Source organism: Blennius ocellaris, assembly GCF_963422515.1.
Source record: "Blennius ocellaris genome assembly, chromosome: 15".
Lineage (NCBI taxonomy): Eukaryota > Metazoa > Chordata > Actinopteri > Blenniiformes > Blenniidae > Blennius > Blennius ocellaris.
In genome coordinates, this window is record NC_137664.1 from 6,690,873 (window position 1) to 6,709,484 (window position 18,612).

General features: G+C 39.0%; 1 protein-coding gene across 1 annotated transcript; it reads left to right on the forward strand.

Moving 5' to 3' along the window:
- Positions 1–347: 347 nt before the first annotated feature.
- Positions 348–2,622, forward strand: LOC308140204 (beta-1,3-galactosyl-O-glycosyl-glycoprotein beta-1,6-N-acetylglucosaminyltransferase 4-like; the record flags this gene model as incomplete). The annotated part of the gene is made up of 1 exon (XM_080509889.1): positions 348–2,622. One exon carries the CDS (start codon positions 348–350, stop codon positions 1,680–1,682), a length of 1,335 nt encoding a protein of 444 aa, XP_080366015.1. The 3' UTR covers positions 1,683–2,622.
- Positions 2,623–18,612: the final 15,990 nt, after the last annotated feature.

The following is an 18,612-nucleotide window of genomic DNA, read 5'->3' on the forward strand; positions in this document are numbered from 1 at the left end:
GGGAGATTTCAATCCTGCCACGCACACAAGAAGCCGCTGTGCAACCCAAGTCAGGAAACGCCTGCTTAAATAAATGTCAACGGTCTCTGGAAAGCTGCTTGATCATCGGCTTTTATCTTAACTTTGACATTCAACCAAATGTGATACATAGGAAGGGGCAAGACATCTAAAAGGAATTAAAAGGACCCTTGTCTTCACCTGTTGTCGATTGGGACTCACTCCAGTCTCCGTTTAAACCTCAGTCGGCGATGGATGAATAAATGAACCCATCTAAGCAAACTTTTTAATTCTCAGTGCCATTATTATGAGCATTTGTTTTGCAGAAAAAGCCTCTGCTCCCTCTCGTCATGTCTCATGGTCTGTTTGCTCTGCCCCACAGAATGAATAGAAGACTTTTACCGCTGACATCCAGAGGAAAGTGCATCAAATCTTCATTCGTACTGCTGCTGAGTGTGTGCATCCTGCTGCTGCTCTGCGTCAAGTACAACTATGTCACCGGGGGTTTTCTGTCTCAGGTTTCTGACCTCAAGATCTTTCACAGTTACGACGTCAACTGCACGGCTATATATGAGATGGACCCCGTGGAGGTGGGGAAATCCCTGGACATCAGGAGGACTAAGGCCATGGAGGATACGGATCAAAGTCTGATTGAACTCACCTCAAACTGCTCGTTGTTCCTGCAGGTCAGAGGTTATGACAAATTGTGTTACTCAGAGGAGGAGAAACACTTTCCTCTGGCTTTTTCTTTGGTTGTTCATAAATCCGCCTGGTTGGTGGAGAGACTCATCAGAGTGCTTTACTCGCCCAGTAATATTTACTGTGTCCACTACGATCAGAAATCCTCTCCTCAGTTCATCTCAGCCATGAAGGGCTTGTCCCGCTGTTTGCCCAATGTCTTTATTGCCAGCAAGATAGAGTCTGTTTTCTACGCGAGCTTCAGCCGACTGAAAGCTGATCTCAACTGTCTGTCTGACCTCATGAGCTCCGAGGTGAAGTGGAAGTATGTCATCAATCTCTGTGGCCAAGATTTCCCCCTCAGAACCAACATAGAGCTGGTTTCCGAGCTCACCAAGCTCAAAGGTGCTAATATGGTCGAGACGTCCCAACCGTCCGAGCAAAAGAAGGAGAGGTTCACCTTTCGCCACAAGCTGCAAGACAGCAACTACGAGTATCAGAAACTTCCTGTGAAAACGGACCAGTTAAAAACTCCGCCGCCGCACGGTATCGAGATGTTCACTGGTAACGCATACTTTGTGTTGTCCCGGGAGTTCATTATACACATGAACTCTTCAGATGTAGCCAGAGATTTTCTGGCTTGGTCAGAGGACACCTACTCCCCAGACGAGCACTTCTGGGCCACGCTGGTGCGACTGCCCGGCGTCCCCGGAGAGGTGCCCCGATCCCACCCCAGCATCTCGGACCTGATGAGCAAGACCAGGCTGGTCAAGTGGCACTACAAGGAGGAGGACGTCTATCCGCCGTGCACGGGGACGCACGTGCGCAGCATTTGCATCTACGGCGCTGCGGAGCTGCATTGGCTACTCAACTACGGCCACTGGTTCGCCAATAAGTTTGACCCCAAGGTTGACCCGGTGCTCATTCAGTGCTTGGAGGAGAAGCTTGAGGAGAAGAAAAAGCTTTTCCTGTCAGTGACTCAGAAAGTGTGTCCGGAGATAAACTGAAAGCTGCTGTTCATGAACTGATGTATTAATTCTCCTGTTATGTTACATAGATTGCTATTTAAGTTTTCTGGAGCACTTTTTTTTTTCGTCGAACGAGGAAGCGAATGCCAAGTGTTGTGTTTCCAGACTCCTATAAGTTTTTTGAGGCCTCCTCACTTCAACACACTTTATAGTAAAGTGAAGCTTGTTTTCGGGCTTTTTTAATGAGCAAGGTTACGTTTCTATATATATTAAATTGGACTGAAATCAGTATTTTTCTTTGAAGGAAATCCACTTAAAATGGTTGATTACCATGAGTGAACAGAGGCCTGTAAACGGTGAACCTAATTACATTAAGTTTCGATTAGGTTAATGGTAATTGAGTATTTGTGGGGAAAAAAAACCCTTTGAAACTGTCTCAGAATTCGGAAACATGCACTGCATTAAATGTCTGCTCCTTACAGGTGAACATAACAGGAGGGTTAATTCGCAAAGAGATGACTGTTTATTAACTATCAATATTCACATCAATGCCACAGTATGAAATGGTGCTTGGTTTTCTATCTTTATATGGGGATTCGTTGACGTTGCATTGGACTGTTAACTGTTCATCAGATTGTGATGAAAAACAGTGTTTGCCACAGTCACGTCTGTTTATTAAGGTGCATTTCTCAACTTAATACTCTTTTTGTTTAAAAGGCCTGTTACCCCAAAGAGTCACTTTGACTACATGAAAATAGAGGGTTTTTTTTACCAGTAGAGATGTGCATTTACAAAGTTTTTGTTTTATAAGATCACATTTTGGGATATTTTGCGCCTTAATCATCATGAGCAATACTTTTCTACTCAGGAAAATTATCTGGCCTCACTATGAACATATCTTCAATTGTGCATCCTTTTTCTGTGAAAAGAACCAAAACAAACCACTCGCTGGCTGTAATTCCTCCCGTGCCGAGTTGGATAAAGCAGGATAGAAGAAGAAAGCAGTTGAGTGAAATCTGGAAGGTTTTTGCTTTACATTTATATTCTTTTCCAAGTGTACCACCTTTTGCGATGTGAAATTGCACTGCAATGACATTAAAATGAGCAATACTTTAATGAAAAGTTGCCTGACATGCATGTGATATTTTAAACAAATTCCGACTTAGGTTATTCCTATCATTAAGTGATAAGAATAAATAATGGTCAAAGTTGTCCTGTTACTTCTGCTATTAGAATATAATGTGATCTATAATATCATCTGATTTAGTGAAATGTAGTCTGTAGTTTGAAGCATTTCAGTTCAGGGGTTACATACTGTCTAGTTTTAGTAAAATAGTGTCATTATAAAGTTTTTTGATAATTAATTTCCATTGAAAACATTATTTCAACACATCAACATAAAGACACACTTGTATGATCATCCAAATTCAGAATCAGCGGGGTGCTCTATTCACAACAGGTTTTAAACTGTATGAATTAATTCATGAATAAACAAAGTTGCATCCAGCAGGGGTCAGAGGAATAGTGCGATGAACAAAGACGAGGAGGAGGGAGGACACCCTCAAGAGGAAGTTTAGTCTTTCAGTCTCGTCAATCTCTGACAATTTCAATCCAGTTATCCATTGGAGGTGGGTTGGTTTGTAACCAATTGCGTCCTTTGCTGCTATTGTTGAAATTTTCTGAAGGTATCTGCTCTCTCCTATTATTCCTTCAGGTAGGTAACGTACATAAAGTGATTTAAATGTCAGGAGTATTTTTTCACTTCATGATTTTCCAGCTATTTTCCTCAAAATATTTGTATCCTGGTAAAAATCTAGGTTTTTCTTTGTTCTTTCTTTGTTGTGATGTGCGTATGTGTAATGAAAATGCTGATATTTTCACAAAATCAGACAAAAAACTACTGGAAAAAAACAATCTTAACGTGAAGCCAATTTTGATAAAACCTTGTAGTGCGAAATACACTGAAATGTGAAGAAGAAAAAAAATTCTATCGCTGTTGCTTCATGAATTTTTAAACTCACTCCGACAGCAAGGCCAGCAACCAGGCAGCAAGGCCAGCAACCAGGCAGCAAGGCTAGTAACCAGGCAGCTTTCATGACAACATCCCCGATATCTCAGCTCGGGTGTCAGTGTTGTGCTTTCAGTTATTCTTAAAAAGATCAATGAAAAAAAAAATCATTTGAAATCTTTACAATTTGCTTTGGCAGTTAGGTGTCCCGGATTGGGGCCTCTTGCAGGTCGGTTTTGGCCCACGAGCTTTATGTTTGACACCCCTGAATTACCGGTACACTTACAAGTATTAGTGAAACACTCTAACAATGTCTTACGACATTTTTTTATTTTTTTTAAAAAATAATTTAGAAGCTATATTTGGAGCCATTCTATCTTTCCTTGACAGGACAAAGGCAGGATGAAGTCAGACGGTTTCCGGTCTTCTGGAAATGTTGAATCTCTTAACGCCCTTCTTTTTTTATTCATGTTAGAAAGTGACAAAGTGATGCACATCAGCACGTTTACTTTAGCGACAGAAGGCACCAAAGCAAACTTTTGCTCGGTATGTGTCGAAGGTTACGTAAGTACAAATGTCAGCCGAGGTGACTGACTGACATTTTTCATCAAAAAGATTTGCGCAACCATGTAACCAGATAGGCACAACTCACACGTCTTCTCATCTATTTTTATTTTATTCATTTTTTTTGTTTTCATTTCAGCATATGAAGATGTAACATAAAATCACACCTGTTTTGATTTATAGTCAACTTAGAAATGAGAAATCCAATTGTGGGTACACAACAATACAAAAAATTTAATAACACAAACAACAAACAGAACAGAGCAATGCAAACAAAACAAAACAAAAAAACGTAACAGATAACTAAATAAATAATGGCCCAACATATCCGAAAAGGAGTTGGAAGAAGCAAAAGCTAAAGCAAAATTCTCATTTGAGAGTTGAAAAGTTGAAGCTGAAAGTTTGTCTTTGGTCTGATCAACTACTGGAAAAACTGGATAGAGGTGTTTTAAAGGTGGTTTAACTGGTTTCGAATGTTTGCTTTTTGTCTAGTAGCTCTTTAGGTGTAATGATTGTGTTTGGTGACGAGTGAGCAAAAAGGGTGTTTGCAACTTTTTGGGTGAAGCTCATTGTGTTTGGAGTGGTACGTCAGGGATGTTGTTAACTCTGCTTTCACAATGAGAACACTGGGTTTTCCTTTTGAGGTCGGGTCATTCTGTCTGGAGTTTGCGTGCTCTCTTTGTGCTTGTGTGGGTTTTCCCTTAGTTCTGAAATTGTTGATTGTTCTATGCTGAGCTCAGTGTGGTGCAGCGGTGTAATCTGCTCAGAAACGGTTTCGGTTTCGAACCTTTGTGCCCTTTTTCAAATTTTAGCTTAGCTTTACTCCATCACCTGAAACTCAGATTCATGGGTGTGTTCAAATGTACGGCTTGAGATGCTAATTAAATCAGTTATTTAGTCATGCATAGAAACATTTTGTGTGTGTGTGTGTGTGTATTCCTTCAAGTCAGCCAGGATCAGTCAGTGACAAGAAGGTTTTATTGTCGATTGTTTGTTTGTTTTTTTTATCACATGAATGTGTTTTATTTACATTTAGCTGCATCATATTCAGTTCTAAATATTAGATTTAAATAAAGTGTCGACCGGGCTCATATGATGATGATATATCCCTTCTTTACCACAAGACAATACTCGGTTTGCTCGTTTTATCTCAAGCTTCCTCTTTAGCATGAATACATCCAAACTCCAACGGCAATAATGTGGTACTGCTGCACAGAGTACTTTCCTTTCATGGCCAGCAACAATTAGCATTTTACATTTTACAAGCACTGTGTGCAAGGGCTTGTTTGTGACTCATGTGGTAAGATATTTGTCACACAAGCCACAGCAAGAGTTGATGAAACTGAGACATTTAGTTGATGAAACAGACATTTATCTGCTCACACAGATAAATGTCAGCGTAGAGGTAAAAAAAAAAAAAAGAAAAAAAAAGTCATGCCCAAAACCTTAAATACCTCACAATCTGAGCCCCCTTCACTTACCATGAAGGATTCAAGTTTCTTTCTGAGGCTCGCTTTGTGTGCTGTTCAACACAAGGTTAATAATACTAATGTTCATTGTACACATTGTAAAAGCCTCACAAATACTGGCGTCACATGAATGAGGCTGAATTTTCAGGCTACTGCTCCCGCAGTGGATGAAATCCTCGCCGAAGAGGAAGACCGTGTCTGCCTGTAATACATTTCCTCATGACCCTGCCAGCTTGACTTTGATGGTGAACCCTGCCCTTCTAACTTGGAGAACTGTAATAGGAAGTGCAGCGGCAGGATGGCAGGATTCATGGTCTTGCCCCACTTCGATTATCCTTCTTGTTATCGTGACAAAATCTATGGGTTGAAAATCATCTGAGAAAACACTCACAGCTTATATACTATCGAAACATGAAGAGTCACATTGTGGCTGCGGGGCAAATTCAGTGATTGTGGTTTATTCGGAAGTGCACGCTATGTAGGATGTGAATTTATAGAGCAGGTTCAAGCTTGCTTCAACTTTCTTATGTCAGATACTGCTTTTATTTCTAAGGTTTTTATTGTGTAGTTTATTTTGTCTTATTCTATTTTGATCTTATTTATTTTTTTCTTAACTTTATTTACTTTGTGGTGAATGTCAGAACAATAGGCACCTGTCTCGCCTTGTTTTCTTTGTCGCTCGACCTGCCTTCCTGGTTCATTGTGTGCTTTTTTTGTAATGGCATGCCAAAAGCCATCACAATCTGCCAATCAAATCCACCCACGGGTATGAATAAAGTAACCTTGAACCCGAACCTTTGAAATTCAATAAAACTAACGGTGTAAAACTAAAAGAGTGATGATAAATGTGAAGATCCAGTGCAGTCAAATCAACAAAAGGTAGGGCATTGCACTAAGAAAATCTATGAATACATGGTCGGAGACTGCTGCTCTTCAAGTGAGCGACACTACCATCTGCTGGTGTTTGTGTAAACTTTGCTGTCTTGCCTCCACTGTTCACTGGTGTTGTTTAAAAACCTTGTTTCAAATACTTGGGCAAAAATCAAGACAGTTAATGAATGTAGGCAATAATAGGAAAAAAGAAAATCTATCTATCGGTCTTCTATAGGACATTCTCCAACAAAGAGTAGAACCCATGTCCACACAGGGACGACATGGAAACGTCACACAGAAAGGCCTCTAAATCTGCATGTGAACCAGGAAACATCGTAACATTGCAGTGGCCTGAGCGCTACTGAAGGTGGTAATGAAGTTGTGGTGTAGGAACAGTTTGGTTCATACAGCTACTGATCGATTACAGTTTAGAAAGTCGGATAGTAAAGATTTGAGATTGGCCAATGGTTTGGAGATCGCATGCTCTACTTGTGCCTTCTGGGGTTTTCTCTGGATACTTCCTCCTAAAATCAAATGTGAAGATGTGCATTTCAGGTCTAAATGAGCTATAGAGCAGAATGTGTGGACGACCTCCAGTCTCTCTTTGCCCTGCCGTGAACGGGCTATCTGTGTAGGACGTACAGTGACCTTGACGTATATGCTGCATGGCGACCCCTGTCTGGATCAATCGGTTGTACAGTAGAAGATGGATGGATTGAAGTTATGTGAGACTTTAAAGTCAAGCTGGGACCTCGGACCTCAGCCTTTCTCCCAGTGTTGTTGTTGTCGGGATTCAGCAGGAACCGTTGCGAGATTTGAGGTTGAAAAGAGGTCACATGTTGACCAATTTGAACCTTTAAAAACATAACATTGTCTCATAAAACAGACTAGTTTTATGTAACTCATATAACACATGATATTATTAATATTTCTATTGCTAAAGAATACATTACAATCTATATACGTCAGATACAAGTACTATGGCACTTAGTGATAAATGTGGTTTTCTGAATTGGATTCAACATCTGCAACAAAGCAAATCTTTGTATGTGTTTGACGTTCTTTATTAAACAATGGAGCTGCAATATAAACAAGTGGATTTATAGTTTGTGGAGTTGTTTTCGCTCAATTTCAGCCCTCGGGCGAAATGTAAATTCCCTTTGAGTTTGAAGTATTTAACTAATTAATGTTTGATCAACGCAGCGTGGTGCATGAAATACATGCATTGATGCACATTTTCATTTATTTTCTCAAAATCACTGATTAAAGGAACAAATGTTGATGACGAAATGTCATTAAACTAGCAGTTCAACACAGGGAGAGTCTGATTTAAAGGCTTCCCCTCCTCTTCACAGAACCATGCTGCCTACTTTATGCACGCTTGTGATAAGACGTAGAACATCTGATTATCATGAGAGGTGAGACATACATTCAGGAACATTAGTGAAGTCACACAATGTTCCAAGTTATTTAAATAATGTATTCCCCCCCCCCCCTACATATGTGAGAGACGATGATATAATGAGCACACAGACTGGTGAGTACTTCCTTGTTCTCTCCGACAATCAAAAAGAGAAGTGCATTGTTTCAAAAGCTGGTTAAATGTCCTTTTTTTTTTTTTTTAAAGCTTACTGCAGGCAGAAGATTACACAGAGAACAAGGCAAAGTTTGCAATGTGTGGAGGTCTGTGGTATTAAAAGGAAGAGGTCAACTTGTTTATTTTTAGAAGGTGGTGCTGTATTTCTTCTTTTTTTTTTTACTTGAATCCTTGAAAAAGCTCACAGATTGAGATTTGAGCTTTACTAGTTTTTCAGTCATGACCTTTCCAGAAAAAAAACCCACTCCTGTGTAATATATTTGGGTATTTGGAGGATTATCTGTGGCATTTAAATGATTTTTTCCCCCCTTGGAATCACATTTGGGCATTTCAAAGGATAATTTAAAATGCCTCAAAGCTCAAAGGTTATGATGACTGATTTTTAAGATTTAGATCTTTCAAATATTTTATAAAGCAAAAAAAAGAAAATGTTTTTGGAATAATTGGTTGGCATCTATAATTGATTCTTCTTTTTTTTGTTTCAGCTAACTAAGGCAACTTTATCTTCACAATTCTACATGTGTTGAACACTCACATGTGTGCATGTGCTGCATTATACATCCGATATAGGCTTTGTGTCGACGTACAGCAACGCTAAAGCAATCCATCATGAGACCAGTGCAGGTGGAAAGGTTTCTCCACAAGGAGGAAAATGCTGCGGTGAACTGAGGCAAAAGCAGAACCAGAACTTCCTTTTTTGTTTAGTTTTTTTAGCTCACAACAAACCATTTTATAGTTTGTCTTCATCCAAAGACCACCAGTTTAACCTCAATAGTGTAAATAAATATCAAATCAACCACAATGTTTGTATGTATAGTGCTTGGGTTTCATTTAGGTGGTTATTTAACTTTTTTTTTTTTAGTACATGTTTTTTTTTCCAAATCTGCATTTGTCTCACTGAGAGAACAAGCAAACGCACAGAGACCTGCTGCATGTATGTGTCAAATGAACTTTTACATGCAACACTGTGGCCCCACACAGATGATGGACAAATAAATAAGAAACCATATGCAAACTTACAATGCCATTGTGGCATTTTTAAAATGTACTTTATTGTTCAATATAAATTCCACTTCTTTATTTCATGAAAAAGTTCAATTCATCTGTTAGATCAATCAATAGCAATAGCAACGATCGTAGTTGCTCTTATATTATTACTTGAATTCAAAAAATTCAATAACTTTCTCATCAGGAATGGTAAAAACCTGACTGAGCTTTATATAAATCACTAATAATTCTGTTCTCTCTGAATCCTGATCAAGGAGCTTTGCAGACAACATCAGTTGAAAAACATTCCATTCACAATAGCCTATCTGTATTTAAAACCCCCCAAAACAAAACAAAACTGTAAAAGCAGTAACATGTGTTATGGGAAATAAAATCTAGATTTGATCAGATTATGTATCTATATTAATATAATTAATTGTAGTTTTCTATTCTATTCTATTTTATTCAATTCTATAAAGGTCCCCAGCTTTCTGTCCAGAATGTCAAATTCTTTGATTCGGTGCATTCCTTCAGACGCGCGCCTGACTTTATGTGCTGGCATTGTGACTCTCCTGAGTATATTCCTTTATTTCCCTTGTGACCTTGATGCCAAAATGAAAGATTTTTCATAAATCATCCGGCTGCGCTCTATCGAAAAGACACGTTAAACATATTTGATATGCACTGTGAATTTTTTTCTTTGTTACCAAATGTAGATCGCGGTTCTTTATTATCAGAGGAGCTCTTTCAGTCGCACTGTGCAGTGCCAGAGGTCAAACCTGACTGACTCACTGACTGGTTGCACAGGTGGTGTGTAGCCACTGGGTGGCGCTCTGACTGTGTTGAGGATCCAGCAGAAGCGCACTGCCTTGGCTTTTGTTTCACTTCACACTCTCAGACTTGCTCATTTCCAGATTTCAGGGTACAAGTTTGGTTTTGAGCACAAAAGGAGGAATGGATGTTACATTTTTATACTCAAGTGAGCTGGATCATTTATCAGTACTTCACAAAATATATTATGATTAGAACACTTTGCATTTCAACATGTTCAAGTGAATTGAACATGGATTATCATGAATTACTGAGAAGGATTAATGAGTTTTATTCTCGCTAGTTTTCATAAATGCAATCACAATGTATTGTGTTGTTTTGTTTGCTTCTGTTTTTTTATCAAAACATATATTTTGTTTGAAGATGAGTGTGAAGTTATTTGTGAACAAAAATCTTAATGTCAATACCCCATGCAAATTATATGAACTCATAACAATTATTCTGATCTTAACAGTCAAACAGATTAACAAATGGAAAGGTAAACACACTCATGTCAGAGGAATCATTATAGGTTTACAATATATGTCACTTCACGAAATCAACCTGCATTATTCAATACCTATGATCTTTTTTAGTACAAATTAATAAATGTATGTATGTATGTATGTATGTATGTATGTATGTATGTATGTATGTATGTATTGTATGTATGTATGTATGTATGTATGTATTTATTTTTGCATTTATTTATTTGTTTGTTTGTTTGTTTGTTTGTTTATCACCAAACACTTGTCTCATGATTTAAAAAACTTGATAGATTAACCATGGTGTGGTGACAAGATCATGCAAATACACTCAAAAACGCCTTCCACAAATGTTTAAATTGATTATTAATAATAATAGTAAAAAAAAAAAAAAAAAAATAATAATCTAAATTTCATTTGTGTCAGCAGTGTAAAAACTGAGCGACGAAACCAGTAAAAAAAAAGAAAAGAAAAGAAAAACTGATAAGAAAAGTTAAATTACACCTGCCCTTGTTTAAGATGGCTTCAGATAACCTAGTGAGTTCAGGTAGTTTTGACATGAGAATATATATTCCAAACATATAGAAGTATAAAATTAAACACCAACAGACACAAATTAAGCCATGAAGAAATCGGCAAAACAAGTTGAATCAGAATAAAATGCTACAATTTTTAAATCATATTTATCATATATATGTATATGTATATGTATATGTATATGTATATGTATATGTATATGTATATGTATATGTATATGTATATGTATTTGTATATGTATATGTATATGTATATGTATATGTATTGCAGTAGTATGCACCCCCTCTCTTGAAGTGCAGTCCAGTTTGTGCTCAGACTTCCATGGCTCTGTCCTAAAGGTTGCCCACCTGGATGCATAAACACTCCGTCTGACGTCCTCGCCATGCATGGCTCGCTTCTCCTCAGTTCATTTTATAGTGTGCATGTATCACTTTATGGCGCCCATCTATCTGGTAAACCTTGAAAAGGCTGTTGAGACTCCAAATAAATCTGAGGGTGACACTGTGACAGTCCCCGATCTGCCTGTCCATGTTGCCTGAAATCTCTCTCGGCGATCGTAACTTTGCTCTCTTGCGGGTTTTGACATATTTCTCCCTCTGTGTGTGTGTGTGTGTGTGGTGTGTGTGTGTGTGTGTGTGTCATCAGATAAGCCAGCCGAGATCTAATGTCACCTGTCAAGGTGCAGCTGACAGTGAAATACATAAAAAACATGGCTGCATGATACAGCTTATTTTGGAGTTTCGTGACAGTGCACGTAGCTGAGAACTGAGTGAGTGTGTGTTGCAATGAGATCTGGCATGCATGCATGTTTGTGTGTGTAAATAGAGTATGTGAATGTAATTAATGATGTGTTCCTCCTCTTCATAGGGTAATAGGATTTCCCCACCCCAGGCGGTAAAGGGAGTTTGGGGGGGGGGTCAGCCCTCCACATATGTATATGGGAGAGTGTGGTGAATGGAGCCCCATGTAGTGATGCCAATTGCCATAGAGGGTTTCTGTGTGTGTGTGTGCGTGTGTGTTTGTGTGAGCGAGAGAGAGAGAGAGAGAGAGAGAGAGAGAGGAGAGAGAGAGATGAGAGAGAGAGAGAGAGAGGAGAGAGAGAGAGGAGAGAGAGAGAGAGAGAGAGAGAGAGAGAGAGAGAGAGAGAGATGGGGGAGGGGGAAACAAGCGAGTGATTATAACAGCTACTTCAGGTCTCTCCTCTCTCCCACAGCAGCCCCACAAACACATCCATTACAAAAGTACTGATGTTAATGGGAGCCTGTGTGTGTGTGTGTGTGTGTGTGTGTGTGTGTGTGTGTGTGTGTGTGTGTGTGTATGTGTGTTTGCGTGCCAAGTGTTCAACATACAGCCAATGCACAAGTCTGCAGGTTTAAATGTGTGTGTGTGTGTGTGTGTGTGTGTGTGTGTGTTGTGTGTGTGTGTGAGAGAGAGAGAGAGACAGAGAGAGAGACAGAGAGAGAGAGAGAGAAGAGAGAGAGAGAGAGAGAGAGAGAGAGAGAGAGAGGAGAGAGAGAGAGAGAGAGAGAGAGAGAGTGATAAACCAGATGCTCCTGGGTGAAAGGAAGGTGAAGGTTACTGAGGATGTTTCGTGTTTCGTGGCGGTTCACTGATGCACATGTGTCCCGGTTACGAGTGTTTTTCGTTTAGTTTGTGTGTTTACATTTTTGTCTATTAAGTTACCATTAAAGCGACGCTCATGTTGTGATTTGTTTGAAGTTATCGCGAGTGCTGCTATAATTTTATTACTCTCCATTGAACAGAGGGCTGGGGCGTCCTCTAGTGGTTGTAGTTTTATGACAGAAGCAATGAAGAAAATGTTTCGTTAGCATTAAAGTGGCATTATATTATTTGAGCCAACCAAGTAGCTTTTGGGATTTTCAGTGATAACATTTTTTTTTCTAAACCTTGCCAGGCTTTGGTCAATAACTTGAAATTACGTGATTTTTTTTTTTGCCGGCTATTTAAACACGTCGTAAGCGATTTAAAAAACAAAAATTAAAGTTAACCCAAGCTGTATCCTTGCAATTTGAGAGCCAAGACCTGAAATGCAGCTATGTCACAACTTTTAAAGCCTTTTTCTTTCTTTCTATTTTTTTGATTGCCGGGTATTGAAAAATTGTCTGTGTAAAAATTGTGGGATCCAAAAACATTAATATTCACCATTTGTGAAAGTATAATTCAAACAGTTTGAGAAAACCATGAACAATTTTAGTACAGCAGTGGCTTTTCTTTCTGTCCCAATTGCATGTGTGTGTGTGTTGCTTACCTCAATATTCATAGGTATGTTTAGGGAATCAAAAAAATCTGGCTCTACACTCAGTTCATGTGGACTTGCCCTCAGTTTGGGAATAAATTCTAAATCATGATGAGGAAAATCACATCACATTACAAGTGTTAAGGTTAGACTGTTAAGGCCATGGTTATATACATAAATATATAAATAGAGGTGATTTGAGAGTATGTATATAGGAAATGAATGCAATGTCACCCCAAGGCATGAAATATAGGGGCAAAAAACAAGAGCTCATAACAGGATTGCAGGGGTTTAGGTGAAGATTTGGTTAGCATCAGTATTAGGTAATACTGCTGGGTTCAGATTAAGTAGAAATAAAGTAAAAAGCCCTCAGAAGGCTTGGAAACATCGCTTTATGTGTGCATGTGGAATGTTATGGACCTGAATCTGTTTAAACTCTCACATCATGGGAACTTTAGATGAAGTGTGGGGACAAAACGCAGCTCCTCATAACCTAAATGATTTTGAACTGAAAACATGGCTTAAGATCGTAGCTATAAGGTAAAAGTTAAGGTTTGGTAAGCAGAAGTTATGGTTGATTCGATAGTGAGGAGAAATCCCATTTAAGTCAATGCAATGTCCCTCAAAGGCATGAAAACACTATGTGTTTACGTCTGTGTGTGTGTGACTGTGTGTGTGTGTGTGTGTGCCTGTGTGTGCGTGTGTGTGTTCTGCTCCGCTGGTGAAACGCAGTAGAGGAGATGGAGTGATAAAAATCGGAATTGAGGAAAATACTCTAGAGAGTAACAGAGGGAGCAAAGAAGAAATAAATAAAGAGGATGTACAGCTTCTTGGTAATGGACTGGTAGAAGCTGAAGACCACATCCACCTAAGTGTGTGTGTGTGTGCACACACACACACACACACACACACACACACACACACACACACACACACACACACACACACACACACCACACACACACACACACACACACACACAGGCCTGTCTCCTCTCACGTTACCCTTTACATTAAAACCAGTCAGCGGGAAAATTACTGCAGACCTGGACCACCGCCTGCCCACCTGGCCCACGGAGAGAGGAGGGGATGTGGAGCCAGGGCTGGGGATAAAGAGGAGGATAAGGGGGATGAGGAGGTGGAAGGTCACGGAACCCGAGGAGGGACAGGGCTGCCCAAAGGCGCTGGTCTGAATTTGGCTTCATGCAAGTGGGGAATTTCTCATGCTGGCTGTGCGCTGAGGGCCTTGGAAATAGACTCAGACTGTGCTGCGACTTCTGCTGCTGCTGCTGCTGCTGCTTGCAGGGTTAAAGGCACAGAGGAGAGAGAGCCTGATTTATACTTGCTTCATTTTGTTGCTTATGCAGCATTTAAAATGAATACCACGTGTTAGTCAATTCCAAGGGTCGCATTCAAAATTTAACTTAAAGCAATACTAATAAATATTTTACACAAACAATGGCTACATATTACATGCAGCGAGTCACCAGTGGAGAATTACTACCCAAGTCTGCATTTCTTCTCAGGTCTACAGAGCTTTATAGCATCTTTTATCTCATTGTTGTGGTTTTCTGCTGCACAACTTTATGCTTTTTTTTTTTTTTTTTTTTTTTCCTCCCCATTCAGTATCACATCTCTCATCAGTTACCACTCCGGCAGCAGGCAGCTGTTTTCACTGAGATGCATTTAGCGACTAAAAAGCCACATATTTCCCTCAGGACTGGAGGTGTGGAACCGAAAGAAAGGAAAAACACGATCTTAGATTTGGTGCGGGGTCACGCACAGACATTGCAAGTGCTCTCGAACAATGAAAAAGCGTATTCAAACGAACTGAAGTTGCATACGAAGGGATTCTCGGCTCATAATGATTTATTCAGTACTTTTTAAGCCATAAACACTTAACGGAGTGCTACAAAATTAGCGAGGATGAGATGACGGGAGTCTGAAACTTGAATTACTAGAGAGATTGCTAGATGAATTCACTGTAAATGAACTGTTAATTAAAAGTAAAATAATTAAATAATTTAGAGGTAGCTACGTGGACATTCCTTTAAAGTTATAGTAGTTATAATAAAGCCCTGAACTACAGGGGGTCAAAGTGCTGTACACAAGGCAAATAACAAAATATAACCAAAAAATAAAACCCCTCTAACATCTATCAGAAAGGCTTTTGTCAGTATCCCACTGAAGATCTAGATTTGTTATTACAACCCATTATTCTTCTCCTTAATTGAGTGTGGCACTCAGCATTTATGTGTTTTAGCTGGTTGGAGTGAGCTAATTTAAACCTACTTTATGTACGACTGGGCAGTTAGTTTTACAGCAATGCATCATATTTTATGAGCTTATTATGCTTCTTTTAAACTCTTAATCAGCAAAGTAACTACAAAATGTTAAATACATGGAGTGGGGTTAACTGTGTAATATTGTTCTCTGAGATGTAGTGCTGCAGAAATAAATTTCACTGTTCAGTCCAAACCCCATTCATTTGCTGTGTTGACTTGTTTTTCTATCTGGACATGAAGAATTGTGGTATTTCGTGCAGGATTCTGTGAGAATATGGTAGATGGACCTCACTTCAACCCTCCAGAGTGTCCTCAAAGGTGACATTTTGTATATTCCAAGTATAAATGCATTAAGCTGGTGAAGTGATCGTGAGGAAGACACAGTGTAAATTGTGATCTTGTTTTTAAATTGCAAGATGCAGGGCCCCAGTCGAAACAATGAATAGCATAAATATAAAAGAAATAAATATTAGTTCCTGAAAGGAACCATATATGTTAACACTAAATGCAGCAATTGTGTAACATCACAAACAAAGCAAAGCTATAAACTGCAACCATGTTGATTGTATTGTAGTTTTTGGAGAAGCTGTTTTAGGGCAGTAATTAGTCCGTCAAATAAAAACTGATATATTTGAATGTGTGTTGCCATAATCTGGTGAACTGACTGGATATAAAAGATGCTTTTCCAGCAAATAGGGTGAATACAGAAGTATTGAAGTGCATTTATTGAGACACTTTGGAAATCATTTACAGAAAAGCTTTATATATTTTCAGGTTATATGCATTTCATTTAAAATCTTGTTCATAGAGTTAAAATGCTGTTTGAAAGAAAAAAGGAGGGGGGGGGATGATTGTTGTTTACTCTTTTTAAAGAAAGTTATTGATTTAAGAAAGTATTATTACATTATTATAACATAGATGGTATATATTTTAATCACATTAATCTGGTGAGTGAACATACTGGTTTGCAGCAAGGGTGGGGATACTGTGATGGGACATATTAGACAATAATCAGCCCCTTCCTGCTTAAAGTACAAGTGTTGTGTTTTATTGAGACAGCTCAGTTCATATCTGGTACGCTGACTGTACAGTGATTTTCAAAATAAGAGAGAATATGGTGGAATGTCACAAGCTCAGTAATTAATAGTTTCCTGAGTATAAAATGTTCCTAATCCAGTGAAACAATTTGGTTAAGTGACTCATAGTAAAATATTATTCACTGAAAGTAAAAAGACAAACATATTGAAGTGGATTTATTGAGACACCATAGTGGGAGAAATCAGATTATAATGAGCTGTCAGCTCAATAATTTATGGTTCTTAAAAAAAAAAAAATATATATATATATATAATTCCATGGTAATGCATCAATTTGGTTAACTGTCTGTAAATAAATGATGATTTGCTGAAGCAGTGAGATAAATCCCAATTGTTTTGGATTAAAACAAACAAACAAACAAACAAAAACTATAAAAACAAAAACTAAATAACCTTGAAAGTGAGACTCAGTCATGACCGTAACACCAAGAAAGCATGATGAAGAAACTTCCTCAAGTTGTAAGAGAAGGTTTTATTACCAGTGCTATTTACATAGAAATAATACAGCCTTGTCCCCTTAACCCCCACCCCCCCACCCCGACACACACACACACACACACACACACACACACACACACACACACACACACACACACACACACACACACGCACACACACACACACACACACACGCACGCACGCACGCACACTTTTGTATCCAAGAATATCTCCATCCATCAGCAATAAGACACATTCTCTCTAGATCACGTACAATGTCCAAAATAAACACAAATCATCTCAAAACAATACTTGAAGCAGAGCGAACTCATTGTGTCCTATCAGCGGAACATTAAGTGTTGAGCGATGTGTCCGTGTGAAATGTTGTATTTGATGAGTAAAAATCAGCAATCGTGGGATGGAAAATGTTTGCTTTATTTCAAAAATGATTTCTTCAAAAGGGCTGGATCTTCAAACCGCAACCCCCGATGAGACTTGGCCATGATCTTTTTGAGTATTTCTTTGGGAATTAGAATTTGTCCTCTAAATTACAAAGATGCTCATCTGCACACAGGCGGACTTTGCTGTGCTTTGAGTCGTTTTTTTTTATTTATTTTTTTTTATTAATACTGGCGTGCATTGAAAGCGTGGCCACTAGATGGCAACGAGTGCCTCGGAGCAGACAGCAGTAATGTCACAGATGTTGTCTGCCCCCTCTTTTGTTTTCTCTCTTTAGAGGAAGGAGACCTCAGCTGTTGAAGGACATTCTCCATTATGGGTTCAATGTTCTTTTGAAAATCATTTCCATTAAAACATGTTTTTTAAAAGGGACAGTAACAAAGGGAAGGTCAGGTGAAGCAGTGTGCGGAGCAGAACTATCAGGGCCGCCTGGATGGGTGTGAGATTTGTGTGTGCGTGTGTTCGTGTGGGTACAAGTGTCTGTATAATTGTACGCCCATGTTTTGAATAATGGTATAGACGGGCTCCTTTTAGGCTGTGATCAAGAACGCTTTGTGTGCATTAGGGATGTAAAGCTGAGACTCCTGCGGGAGAAAGTCAGCGCCTTGCCAGAAGTGTGTGTCTTTGTGTGTGTGTGTGTGTGTGTGTGTGTGTGTGCGTGTGTGCATGTGCGTGTGTGTGTATCAGTGGTAGCAGCAGCAGCCTTGGATTTGACATATTGTCAGACACAAAATGTATAAAATGAGCAACATTTTTTGACAAAACATATCCCGTTTTGGTCGTGACAGACGCGCTTATACAATATATATATGAACATTAAAGTGTGTATCAAACCGGGTCCCTTGTCTTTCTGTAATACTGACTTGTATCAACTTAAAAGAAACGACAGAACAAATAGTGATATTGCTTTAAAGCAAAAACATAAGTGAAGAGAAATTAGGAAAAAAAAGGAAATTGAACATGTCCCCTTTGGCATGACTCTAATGTGTTCCTACAGCATTAGAAGACACCTTCGTTAACGGCAAGGGGAAGGCGAGAAGCATATTTGCTGGGCGGAATCACAATTTTATGTTTGTTTGATGCGTGTTATTTTAACATTTCAAG